This window comes from Takifugu flavidus, chromosome 6 (assembly GCF_003711565.1).
Source record: "Takifugu flavidus isolate HTHZ2018 chromosome 6, ASM371156v2, whole genome shotgun sequence".
Classification (NCBI taxonomy): domain Eukaryota; kingdom Metazoa; phylum Chordata; class Actinopteri; order Tetraodontiformes; family Tetraodontidae; genus Takifugu; species Takifugu flavidus.
Genome location: NC_079525.1, coordinates 2,786,014 through 2,799,955, shown reverse-complemented (window position 1 = coordinate 2,799,955; position 13,942 = coordinate 2,786,014). Strand labels below are relative to the sequence as shown.

The 13,942-nt window shown below is 46.6% G+C and overlaps 1 protein-coding gene across 8 annotated transcripts in view; it reads left to right on the top strand.

Moving 5' to 3' along the window:
- Positions 1-561: 561 nt before the first annotated feature.
- Positions 562-13,942, top strand: part of lef1 (lymphoid enhancer-binding factor 1) — a 34,146-nt gene continuing 20,765 nt past the window's right edge. For 2 of the 8 annotated variants that reach the window (XM_057036473.1, XM_057036471.1), the window contains exons 1-3: positions 562-1,647; positions 3,355-3,418; positions 4,816-4,940. In XM_057036473.1, coding sequence (XP_056892453.1) covers positions 1,447-1,647; positions 3,355-3,418; positions 4,816-4,940 — 390 coding nt within the window. In that variant the 5' untranslated portion in view covers positions 562-1,446. The remainder of the gene's footprint in view (positions 1,648-3,354; positions 3,419-4,815; positions 4,941-13,942) is intronic. The other 6 variants (XM_057036470.1, XM_057036477.1, XM_057036475.1 and 3 more) reach the window with 6 other exon arrangements.

Here is a 13,942-nt window from a genome sequence, read left to right as displayed (position 1 = left end):
AATAACAGACGAGTGCCCCCCCCCCCCCCCCCTTTATTTTTATTGAATTAAAACATTCGGATGTTTGGAAAACACGGAAATCAACTCCAGAGAGGCGAAAACAACGCAGCCTGATGGAATCAACAGATAAATAAATACACCTGGGCGCTGGAGGAGCGCTTGGAATTCTCCCTCCAACGTGGGCTTGTTTGGGTGCAGTTTCTCCAGACTACCAGGTTATTGCCACTTCTTGCGTTTGCATGAATTTTCCACCTCTCCCTCCCTCGGCTCCACCAGCTTAAGCTCATCTCGTTTCCCCCTAGTTATAATTCTAATTTTTATTTATGGTGATCGTTTGCGCGCATGGCGCATGGGTGCATGTGTCAGCCTCGGCGCTTCTCCTTTTCTTCTTCCCCTCCTGTCTGCCCATTTGTTGGGAGCTGGGTATAAATCTCTCTCTCTCTCTCTCTTCTCTCTCTCTCTCTCTCTCTCTCTCTCTCTCTCTCCTCTCTCTCTCTCTCTCTCTCTCAGGAGGAGTGTCAATCGGTGCGCTGTCAATCACAGCTTCGGCTTCCCTTTCATCTCTCCTTCCTCCCAATGACTGAAGAGGGAGCAGGAGGAGGAGGAGGAGGAGGGCGCACAGCTACATTACCAACACACACACTGGATACATTACACTTTTGGAAGCGGTGCTGGAGCGGTGGGAAGCCGAAGCGCGACGCATTTTTCTCCGTCTCTCTCAGATTCTCTGATTGTTTTATGACTTTTGCTCTCCTTCTCTTCACGCCCGCCCGCTCCGAGGATGGATTCTGACGCATGATCGCGGCGCAGCTCGCTGTCTGTCCAAACTGTCTTTCCTTCCAAGTAGCACATCCATCGGTTTTTTTTTGTTTGTTTTGGTTTGTTTGTTTGTCCTGTTCTTGTTTTTACCTCCAGGCGGTGTTTCTGGTTTTGTTGACCTCATTTTTTTGGTCTCCTCCAAAGGACGCGGCAACTTTTTCACCGGATCGCCGAGGAAATATTTTGTTCTCACTTTTATAAATGTTGTTTTTTAGAATCGATTGTAACTGGAACATATTCGCCTTCGGTGCGTGTTGACTGAAAAGAAACTTGTGATGAGATTTTAACTCGTGGTTTATCGTTCTTTTTTATTTTTTCCTCATGACATTGAGGCGTGCGCCGGACATTCCGAGCCTTTAGCTCCGCCGGGGGTTTTTTTCCGCTTTTTGAGATCCATTCTTGTTTTTATAGTCTAAAGGCTGGTGGAGGACACTGGCCACACTCCTGTTGCTTCACTGAAAACACACCGGCAGCGTGTTCGCACGCCGTCCCCCCCTCAAGTGACTCACGGTCTTCCCGAACGAAAGGGGAGACGTCCCCCCCCTTCTTCCCCTCCACACACTCAATTACGGGAATTCCACTCGGAGATTTCTTCTTTGCAGAGACAAACGGGCAGATTTTTCAAAAATGCCCCAGTTATCAGGCGGCGGCGGGGATCCGGAGCTGTGCGCCACGGACGAAATGATCCCGTTCAAAGACGAAGGAGACCCGCACAAGGAGCAGATCTTCGCCGAGCTCAGCCACTCGGAAGAGGAGGGAGACCTGGCAGACATCAAGTCATCTCTGGTCAACGAGTCAGAGAGCAGCCCCAACAGCAACAGCCACGATGTGAGTGAAAAAAAGTGTGTGTGTGTGTGTGTGTGTGTGTGTGTGTGTGTGTGTGTGTGTGTGTGCTTTGTTGTGTATCAACACTGAGGAGCAGCAGAGGGGAAACAATCAGAATCAACTCATGAAAAGATTTACAAATTGTGAAAAGTAAGTTACAATAATATTATAATAATAACTTTTGGGACATTTGTTTTGTGACACTGTGGGCTAATAATAGCAGATCGATTGTGCCCAGGCCTAAAATAAGTGTTATTCTATTAAAGCCCTGCACAGTTTGAGCACAGCCGATAATTCGGCAATATATTTTGCCAGACAAGTTAGGATTTATGGCAAAAAATGACGGTTGTTTTTTGAGGATACGTGTCGCCTCCATTGTGATTTGATTTTATTCTTATTTTGAGTGCTTAAATCCATCTTGATCAGTCCATTAATCCTAATTTTGCAAAATTGTCCAGTAAAAATCAAAGGTTTAGCAGGCTTGAGTAAAATATGCATTGAAAACATTTATAATTGGACTTTAAAAAGAAAACAAAAGAGGGCCTGGTGATTGCAGCCCACCTAAAATAATAATTATTGTAATTTCCAATATGCTGACATATAATAAAATCCCATATTACCGAAGCCAGTAATATCTAGACAGTGTTACATTTACCCACACGATGTACGTGTTTTCTGTGTTTTAATGTAATATTCACAACATATAGTGTCATTTCCCCTATAAATTGTTTTAAACCTTATTTTTTAAGAACAAGAAATGGGTCTGAAGCTACGTAATTTATGTCTGTACCGAAAATTTTTAAAAGATGGGAGGAGAGGCCTGTTGGAGGAAAGCGTCAAATGTTGAAATGCGTTGAATTCATCGGCTATGTAAACGATCCTCGATGGAAGAATTAATAACGCTGAATTTTTCATGTTTCTAAAATCCTTCATCTCAGACCGTATGTTTCTCATTCATGAGGTGGCGTTCCAGCGACACGTTTAACAGCCACAGAGATGGAATAGGTCAAAATTCCTTTCAGGTTGTTTTTTCTTCCTGCATCCTCCTCTAGCTGAGCACTGACTTGAGGGAGCAGGACTGCAGCCTCCCCATCTTTGAGCCAGCCCAGTGTTTTGTCATTAACCGCAGTGTTAATGAAATTTCGGGATCATCCTGAACGAGGCTGCGCACGTTTGCCACCGAATGTCCCGGAGACGCATAAGACGGAGTCTGAATGTTAATTAGGGATTCTGTAAAGTTCCTTCGCTCAGCCTGAAGCAGTCCCGAGGGGTCTGAACTGGAAAAAAGAGCCCCCGCCCTCTCTGATTTTGATGCAAAAAAAAATAAAAAATAGCTGTTTTTTTTTTGGCTAAATCCATTTCCACAGTTTTTCCTTTTTATGCAAGGCCTTTATTTTGCATCGCAGCACAGCTTTTAATTCACAGCACACATTTGTTCTGTTGAATTTAGTCGACATGAAAATGAGAGTGGAACTAAGGTATTGAAAACAAGTTAATTTATAAGATCCTTGAGGACACTGAGCTTAATTAAGTGCTTCTTTGATGCTTTGATGCAGACTGCTCCATCACCCATCTGCAGGTGTGTGTGTGTGTGTGTGTGTGTGTGTGTGTGTGTATGCGTGTGTGTGTGTTCACATACATATAAAATCTTAATCAATAGCGTCACATTTGTTGATTTTTTTTTAAAATTGAATTTATTTTGTGTTGCAGGGAGTCAGGCAGTCCCAAATACCAGATTCATATCATGAAAAACACAGAGACCATCAGGAAGATGGTAAGTGACACTTTCCTCCTGCCATAGCTCATCAAATGATGACAACGAGTACATATACATTCAATAAATCGCTCCAACTTAAACCTTTTGCCCCGGGTTAAACTCGGAACAATCGGAGGTCAAGCTACTTGCTGCCTTTGTGCCGCAGGCTTTGTTCAGGTTATTGGTGCTCTTGCAACAAAATCTGGAACTGCTCTGCTGTATTTATTATCAGCGGAAGCACATTAATGGGCGCGTGCACCACAGTTTCAGACACGACCTGGAGGCTGGAGCGGTGGTTGGGATGATGCCATTGTTTAGAGGAAAGGGGTGAGTGAATGGAGAGCGCCACCTCAAAACCTTTGGCGCCTACACTGTGGAGCTTTGCCTTTTTAAAAATGGGGGATATATCAGTGGCACTGCTCCACTATTTGGCCCCCGTCTGATCAGAGATCCTGATTCTGCACCACTCAGACTGATAGTGTCTGATCCAGGTCTTGTAGGAACATGCCTTGCCTTCATTTGTATAGTCGTCCTTTACCTTCCTCACAGATGAGGGTGTTTGCTGGAACTGAAAAACCTGGAAGCTGAACTGAAACGCTGGAAATACTTTTCAAACTAAATTCACAGTCCTCAGCTTTATACCCGAAACTAAAATGTAATTCTGCGTTTATTGTTTAATCCGGTTCTCCAGAATACACCAGCCTCTTATCTGCTGTGTTGCATGCAACATGTTGCTTCCTGCTGGGGGGAGGGTGGGGGTGGGGGTGTGGTGGGGCGCTCCCTTCTCTCGATGGCTCTTGTAGCCTGACCCTGCTGCTCCAGGTCATCGTTATGGCTTTGAGGAGAAGTGTGGCTCCTCTTTGTTCGCCTTTCACTCTTGAATGGAACCCCCGTCAGCCCAAACACAGGCTTTCTTCACAAGAGGGTCCATGTTGCCATCAGTCTGTGTACCACAAACACTCCCCACCCCACCCCTCCAGGCCTTGTTACACAGCTCCCAGTTGAGTGGCGAGTGGCGTTCCATTCAGGCCTCTTGTATAAACCCCCCCGATCGGGCCAAAGCCATAGAGGAACAGTTGGGACATCGCCTGTTTTGACACAGTCTGTATGTTCTTCTAATTGGTGCTAATTGGCACAGAGAGGCTCCATTGTTCCGCTGCATAATACCGCCGTCTTTTCCAAGAAGGGAAGAAAGGGCACAAACAAAAGGTCGGGGCGAAAAGGGGCACGGGTCAAAGCGATGGCTAATGATATCATTATAGCATCCTCACAGGCAGGCAGCACCATCTGATCATTATTGCTGTAACATCTACTGGCAGATGAATGTTAAATGACCCCCCCTCCCATTTGTGAGAATTCCAAAGATTTTCAGTCTTGAATGGGACCAATTTTGATTTTAAATCTGTTTTTATCAGGGAAACTTCAAGACTTGTACAGTAAAGGCCATCCATACTCAGGCTACCCAAGCTACTCCATGATGAGCAACATGGACGCTTCCTACATGAACAACGGCTCCCTCTCACCGCCCATGCCCAGAACGGTCAGTACCAGCTTTTTTTTTCTTTTTAAATGTAAACATCGATATAGTTCATCGCGTTATAGGATATAAAATGGTGCTATTAGCAAGAAGAACCTGAGAACAGCTATGCTGACAGCTCTTTCTGCCTTAGCCAGATACATTTAAGTGCTTCATATTTTGTTTTTTATTATAAAAAGTATCGTGAAGCCTTCATATCAACGCTTCGTTCAAAGCACGAGCCGCAATAGCGTCCCCAGTGCTTCCATTTATTTCTCAGGTAAGCCCTGCGATGTTTGTGTTGTTGTGTAGTGTCCCCGCTGTCCAGGGCGCGACCCCCTGGAAGGCAAATGCCAGCCATACTTTCAGGATTAGCGTGAGATATACAGTATTTCTCATCTTGTCTAAATCTTAAGCGCGGTATGTCTACATGACCAACGTAAGCCCCCCCCTAATTAGCCGTGCATGACAGGAGGCCTGAAGGCAGCACCGGGTCTCTGCGGCTGCCCTGCAGAGGAGTTTGTTGTACCATCCAGGGGCGGCACAGGCTGCTGCACATTTTGCCCCTCTAACGGTATTAATTTCAGGCCAGCTGCAGGTCCCTGCATGGCGGCTTCCTGTGTCTGTCCCGTTTGCAAATTTCTCCTCTCAAGACAGACATAAAACGCGGGGCACACCAGCAGCTGTCCACCCTAATCCTGTTTTGTCCATGTCTCTGTCTAACACTCGTGGAGACGACCAGCCTCGGTCTGGGTTTGGTTTGGTTCCTCCGTACAGGAAACACTCACACATGGTGCAGGGGAACCAGCCGCTCTGGCTGTTGTGCTTCTGAAGCACATGTGGGCTTTTTTTTTTTTTTCCTTCAGGAAAGTTGTAAAATGTGAGTTTTGTGTTATTAAGAGAATCGGCTGTTTGGACGCAGATATGAGTGCATGTGCTGCACGAGAGGGAACGTCCCTTCGACATTGCAGGGAAAACATTTTGAATGGAATATGCCTCACACAAGTATGGAGACCGGCTAACTGTATGAAAGGAAATTACCCCTCGCTACAGATGAATTAGAATTAAAGTCACTCTTTCGATTCGTCTGCCACGGCTACTTTCAACTTCCAAATTCACCCCCTTCTCCCCATCTTCAATCGCCATTTTTTATACCTTTGTCTCATTTAGCCAATCAGAAGGGGCCAGACTCGGCGAAAGGGTGGCGGAACGCACGTCCTCTGGCTCTGACTGATGTCTGCCTGCTGCCTGCGCTGCTGGCCACCGCAGCCACAGTATCTGCAGGCCTGGGATCGGTTTTCAATCAGATCAAAGGCGCATTCCCTCTTTTATTCTCTTCCATCCCGGCCCCGCTACCGCCCCCAATCCCCGTAGTTTAGATTGATATCCATTGACCATGACATTCCTGCACATGCGGCCGGGTCATGATGGAGCTGTTGGGAGTAACTGATTATCAGCAGATTTTTAGGGTTTCTAGCTTTTACGAGCTGCATCAGCTGCAGGAGTTGTGGTTTCGCTGCCAGGGTGCACGGTGGTGTTCAGTTGCACTGTGGATTTAAAACAAAGTGGGACACTTGAAAGACCCGGTGTTGTTTTATGCCGAAACCGATGTTTATGAAAACCTATAGCTGTATTTAGGAAGTGTATATACAGACTCTCTGGTTGAGAATGTAGATCTGGACGAAGCGCTGTGTTTAATGTACATAGTGCTCCCTGCTGGTGCCTGAATTACCTAATGTTATGTAAAACGACACGCACATACGTAAGCTAGTTATGTAAAAACAGAGGAGGAACTTGAAACCGAATCAGAATAATTGGATGTAACACAGGGATGTTTGTTATTGTTTTTTTTTAAGTTATAAAAGGGTCACATTATTTGTATTTTTGTTTGATGTGCGATTCCGTTATTTTTCTGAGCACGACCCATAAATTTAAATTGCCTTATGACGTGTGGAGGAATACATTTAAACTTACATTTCTTTTCTTTGTTTTTTTGGTCCCGTCTTAAATGCTGGAGCTTGGTAAACTCCGGCGAGGATCTTTAAATCCCAGCCTTTTGCATTCTCCTCTGAGAGCCTTGTATGGCACGTAGCAGACGGCAGCGATACAGCACAAGGTTCCTCACCTGACTGTAAGGATGTGCTGGTGAGCTCCAGCTGCATTAGAACTGTCTCATGTGCTCCCCGAGGAGTGGGATGGATAATCGCTGATCTTTTTTTTTTTGAGCTATGCTGCTGCTGTGCTAGTGGGGCAAGAGTGCGCCTTCTCCTTTGCTTCGCACTCCCTTTTTTTTCCTCTCCCCCCTCTGGACCCTCAATTGCAGATCCTCATGGCAAGGAAGGGGGAGGGAGTGCAGCGCTGTACTCTGCTTTGATGTAGTGGGAACGTGACGGATCTGCTAGCCAGTGTCTCGCAGCGTGGAATCACTAACCCAGGCTTACCTAACGGGATTTGGTGGGACCGCTCTGGTGTCCCTCAGTGCCATGTGTGTCCTGAGCTCATGCCCCCAGTGCTACCGTGGAAGATCCTTGTTAAAGAGAACACTAAATTTACCAGCAACCCTATGTGTCCACACATAATGTTGTAGATGGCAGCTTATGGGACTCGGTGTGGATTTTTCTCCACTTAATGTCTCTCTTTCGGATGTAGATGCTGCACATTTGCTGTAGAAATCAGGGTTCGTCCCTTCAGTAACAGCATCATAATTCCGGCTCAATCTTGCTTCCATATGAATGAAAGTAACAGAGACATAAATATAATTGCATCATTGAAGGTGCTACATATATATACATATATACTAATCATATAAATATATACCATCATTTTCTTCAATCCGGTAACCTGCATATCAAAGAGGCGTCTTGCGTTTGATGCCGGAGTTAAATGTGTGCACGTGCATGAAGGACACCGATGGAAACCTCGGACAAAAGAGACACGTGACGCTCGTCACAGGCTCTTTGTAGTGCCGCTGGGTTGCGGTGTTCTATAAACATGGCCATTAACGCTGCCTGGTGATGCTGGTTGACACATTGATTCCATATGCACGGCTCTAATGACACCATGTGCTTGCAGTTGCCTTATCTCTGGGGTTCATCTTGGCAAATGGAGCACAGTGAAGTAATTGTCTGCTGGGATGGAGACATTTTGGTTGAATTGACTTCTTCTGATGGTTAAAGTGGAAGAAGAGAGTTCTTTTTCTGTTTTCAACTGATGTTTGACACAAATGTGTGATTACTTGGAGTACCTGGCACTTCATTAAGGAGCAAAATCCACAATAAAATCACTAATGTAGTATTAAACTACATCTGTTGTGCAATGGACTTATCCCAGTACTGGCCCTGCTATACACGTGTCAGCATTGTAATTCAGTAAAGCCGACATAAACCCATGTTATGACCTCAAAACAGATGAGATATGACAATTAATCATTGGACTCATGTGCACAAATTGAGTTTCTCTGAAGTGACATAGTCATGCACCATGTACTGTCACACATCAGCCCCAGATGATGTTTATTTTGAGCGCGCTTTGCTCCTCAAAGTGAATAGTTGATGGCACTTTCTTCATTCCCCTTCCTCCCACTGAACTGGATGAAGCCTAACCAGTATTACTTGTGCCGCCTGGAGCCAGCCATCCAGCCATCCAGCCAGCCAGCCAGCCAGCCAGCCAGCCAGCCAGCCAGCCAGCCAGCCAGCCAGCCAGCCAGGCCTCCCTGTACAGATTGCTGCTGAATCCCACAACACCTGCTCAGAGGACTTCACTCTTCACCAGCAGCCCGCCCCTGATCTCCAGGGGTCAGTTGAGGGCCTCGCCAAGGTTGTCCCTTAAGCCCAATTTTTGCTTTGAACTGACTGGGTGTGGACTTCCTGCAAGGGTGGATCAGAAATGGAGAATAGAGGGTGGCATGTGTGCATGAGTGGAGCTTTTTTTTTTTTTTTAAACCAGCAAACTGTTTATGATGTTATGACTGCACACAGTTAAATAGGCTGGTGGGTGGAAACATTCAGCTGGAGTTCTGCATTTGAAATGAATCTTCAGATCCTGCTTTGCAGTCATTCTATAGGTAATAAGTGCTTTTAAGTAGAAGTTTAATTTGGATTTTCAGGCCAGTCTTTTCATCAGCGCTGCCTTGGAGCTGATAACACTGACTTATTGTTGTCTGCGAGTCGTAAAACAAGTAAAATCATGAGGAGCTTTATTGACTTCATCCTGGTGGCTAACTGGCGCGTATAGAGGGGAGCAGTGTTCGGCCAGTATACTACAGGAAAGGGAACAATAGGAGCGCAGGAGTGAAACATGGGTGCAAATCATGCCGGCTGTGTCAGGACTTCAGAGAAGCTCAAACAGCGCTCACTTTGTCCGGAGCCATGATCAATAGCAGCTCTGTATAATGTTGGTCAGTCTTTGCCCCCCCCCCCCCCTCCCCCCTTTGCTGTTTCATATTTTTCAGAAGCTCATTATTTCTTTCTGTCACCGTGGGTGTGAGTGTTAAAAAGCCTTACAAGTAATGTGTATCTGAAAGTGCTGAAATATTAATGGTCCCCGGTGTAGGAGGTTGGTATAGGGCCTGCGTAGTTACAGTACAAAGGGTGCCTTCTCCCCACCAGGCTTTATTAGCTGAGCTGGTAAATGAAACGATGGCTACAGCGCGCGCGCTCCTCTCCCCTCTTTCCTTTGTATGTGTTTTTGTTTTTGCACTAAGCATCAAGCTGTTATCTCCTTGCCTGACAACTTCCAACACACGCTGCGCTGTTTTTATTTTATTTCGCGCATTCGCACACGTGCAGGGGTTTGCGTCGCAGCGTTATGCTTTCTGTGGGAGGACAGAGGGGGGAGGGGGGCTGTGCCATCAGTTCATTTTGTGTGGTCTTGGCTATAAAAAACACCCTGTTCTTTGACTGTGAAAAAAAAAGCCTGTCTTTAATTTTTGGGAAACCCATAAAAGTTTGTCGCTCCTTTCATACTGGCTGCGGAATTGAAAACAAATGCTACATTCTTTCCCCCTTTTCTTTTGAACTGGCCAATTATAGAGTTGTGAAAATAAAAATCAGTCTATAGATCTTTTTACCCCTTCTCTTTTCTTTTCCTCGCTTGCCTTATTCCTCTCTTTCACCCCCCCCCCCCCCCCCCACACACACACACACTTCTCCCCAGTTGTTTTTGAAGAAACCAAGGGGGATCACTGATGTCAAAGTCAAAACCAAGAGCATTAAGAAAACTGGCGAAATGCAATACAGCTGCAATCCGACATGACGCTAGAAAATAGGACTGAGGAGCAGAAAGCCTCTCTCCCGTATTCCCAGGGCGCGCAACTGCTCCCGGCCTTGGCTTTGATCTCTTCAAAGCCTCCTGCCTCCTACTAGATGGAGAGTCTTGGCTGACGCTCGTGAACGCTGGAAAGAGGCAGGGGGGAACGAGGAGGGGGGGGGGGGTTCTTTTGGAGGGGGTGGGGGATGTCGTCTTTTCCTTTCGAGGGCTGAAATCAATCATGGTGCCGAGGCAATTATGTGTAATTCAACCCCAGCCAGATTAGTGACTCTTGTTACCTGAGCGACCAGAGCTCTGTAATCTGTGAGACACACCGGCCTCTCCAGCAAAGGAGTAGCCAGGAGCAGGCGAGGACACTTGAGGGGAAGGAGGGGAGAGGTGCTGAAAAGCCGTCTGCTGTCCAGCAGAGCAGAAAATGAGGGTACAATGGTGTAATTACACTTGCAGATGTAGCCATATTTACGACAAGGTAGATAGAAAGAACTATAGGAATGGGCGCTGATCACCATGCACCATGCTAGTTAGCACGCTAACGAGCAGGGTCATATTTTAGCGTTGCAAAGATGTTGGAAACCTCGCCTCCAATAAGCCTCCTGTCCTCCCCGGCCGTCGGCTGCCTGTCCTCCCCCTCCTATGTCATATCTCTGTGCCTCGTGCCCTTCACATTTGGTTTCAAAATGCAAGCTTGGGCAATGCTCCAACCCCGGGCGCCCAATTTACTATGGCTGGAGAATAACTTGGTGGCTCCAAGTCACTGAGGGAAAACAGCAGAGCCGAACGCGGCTCTTTCCCAGCTGCTACACTTTGTCTAATCTGTGCAGCTCTGTCAGTGTCTTAACACACTGCAATGGAACAGTTTTCGCCCCGCATTTTTTTTATGTAGCGTAGTGAGATTTACCCCAATTATGTTTGCTTCTTTTTTAGGCAAATCAAGACCATGGTGGGAGCTTGATGTTCATAACTAATGCCACCTGGCATATTTTATGAGATTATTTTCTTGTGTTAGTTCTATTTTAAGTCTATGATTTTTTTGGGGGGGTTCTAATCCATTAATCGTTGGTTGGACAGAGGGCAGGACAGCAATACAGCTGCCCGGGATTTGATTCTCCCCCTGTGCTCTATCTGTGCTGATGTCACAGGGATGGGAACAAGGCTGTTACTTCTTCAGCAGTCACTTGATGTAGGGTGATGAAACCCACAAAGATATCTAGTAAGAGTGTGTTTGTTCATCTGATGAGTTCTCCTTGCCCTCAATGTTTCTTTTGATCGTTGGACTGTTTGGTTATTTTGCCTGTGTGCCTGAAACCATGAATTAATTAGACATGCCATCCCACGGTAATGGAAAGTAGCTGATCACCGCCTTTCACATCCACCATAGATTTAATCAAACACGGAGTTGGGAAGGTGTAGCTGACTTTAAAAATATAAAGGTCACGCTGAATGGATTATGTGGCATCAATGGAGCCACCGTCCGGCTCGGCGGGAGCCCTCAAATCCACCGGCAGCACTCACCCCTGGCTCTGGGGCCAGGTGACTCTTTTCATGTCCCCCAATGGAGACACATCACAGAGGCCTTCTCCACTTTGTGCTGCCCATCATCAAACAATGCATCAAAACATCAAATCAATCCACCCCCACTATATCCCCGTCCTTTGAGATGAAAGGTACCGGAGATGGTGAAAGGGCCCTCCGCGCCCACATTGGAGATATACACTGCTGGTTCTACCAATGGCGACGAGCAATGCCCTGTAAACCAAAGTCATGCTAACCTATATTTTCCAGTCTGTTTTGAGCATATTTGGTCATCGAGAAAATTGAGTATTCAATTCTGACATCATAGCGTTTACATTTTGGGAGCCGAGTCCCTCTTGTGCTGTCATCTACGAATAAATGTACTAGGAGCCAAATTACAGCCACGTTGCTCACAAAATATGTCTTAGCGTTCAGATTAGCGGCCTCAGGTGCATGAATGGACCCTATAATGTTGCTGTAACCATATGCCCTGAGCTTAAGGAGTCCCTTTTGTGCTGCTGCAGCTCACTATTACCATTTCTTTAGAGGTATCAAGGGATAAGTAGGTGTTGTACTTTGCCATGTTATACGTGGTCATTGTTTTGTTTGTAATAAAGCTCACAAAACCCTGGCACAAAGCTAATTGACAGGGCAGAGTTTTCATGTGACCGTTCTGATCCTTGGAGAGGTTCTTGAAGTGTTCCCTGCATCTGCGGGGATGGAAGAAAAGCCATTTGTTTGGAGGGGGGATCAGATTTGAATAGCTTTGTGCTTTTCATTCAGACCCTAACAGGGGCGTGTGCGCCTACCTCGAACGGAGCCCTAAAATGTGCGGTTTCATTAATGAGTAATTCCACACTGAAAGGCAGTTGTGGGTAGTCTTTACCAGTTAATCCCTTAATATGTGGAATCACACCCAACCAGCGGGCTTCTGGCATTGTTGGCCATTCATGGGCTGAACTGTTCGCGATGTGATCCACGACCATGAATGTCTCGTCTGCTTCTGTTGCGCGAACCTTGTGTCATTGTGCACGCCACCCAAAAATGGTGAATCTAATTTGCAACCTGATATCAAATGCAGCTTTGTCTGGGCGCTTGTCTGATTATTTGAGCCGCTTATTTTCGGAATGAGGTGAATCTGCGTGTCCTTTGATGTAGAAAAACATCAATCATGTGACTCGGGGGGGAGGGGGGTCAGATCAAGGCCAGGACACAGGTGTCATGTCACCTGAGGCAACGTGACCTTTGCATCCCTTCCTTTTCAAAACATTACACCACCTATATGTTAAGTCGGCCGTGAGACATTTAGCAGGATATTTTATAGCGAATTCTTCTCTTCTTTGTTGCACACTGTCGTCTGATTCGCGAACCCCTTGGCACCCCCTTCCCCCCCCCCCCCCCGTTCTTATACATTCTGTTTGTGGGTGTGAGTCTGTCTGAGTGAAATACAGAAGGAAAACTAGGTCAGTACTCTCCCCAGCTCAAGCAGAAGCAGCTCTCATTCAGATCACCTCCCCATCCACATATTCCTGGTGCGTGCCACTGGAAATACCGGCAAGCGCGGCAGTGCCGGCGCACCACGTTGATGTCCAGCGCTCTCGAGCTAGCTTGGGAATTCTGATATTAACCCCTCCCTGCCTGTAGATGCCACGCGAAGCGTAGCATTGAAGCCGTTTTGCTGTGTCTAGCGCTCATCTCCACAGGTAGAGACACACAAAGACCCCCACCAGACTCTATTTTCCCCCTCAACGCTGAGCTTCCAAATCCAAACTGACAGCCATTCATGCCCAGAATACCTGGGCGAAAGCTGAGAGGGGGAAACACTATCTAGGTGTCGCAGGCAAATCCGCTCTTGTTCAACGGATATACGAAGCTCCAGCATGAGGCGACTCATCAGCACTTTTCTCTCCATTCTGGCTGCATTTCTCCACCTTTCCTCAACATTTCTGCCATTGTGCTGCGGCCACGCAAACTTGGCTTGTGCTGCGTTTATTTGTTATTTTGCAGATGCACAGATCAGGAAAGTGAAGACTAGTCACAGCTGCGGCTCCCATGTTGATACAGTTAGACACTGTAACAGTGTAGATCTAAACCAGGTGGCTCTTTCATGTCTCTGTTGCGCCAACATGTCTCAGTCGGTTCGAAGGAAGCGGTGCTACAGAAAGGTTGAGTCTTTGTGGATGGGTGCCCAAGAGTGAGTTTGCAGGCTGCCTTTTGTGCATGTGTTTGCGGGTGTGCTCGCAGGC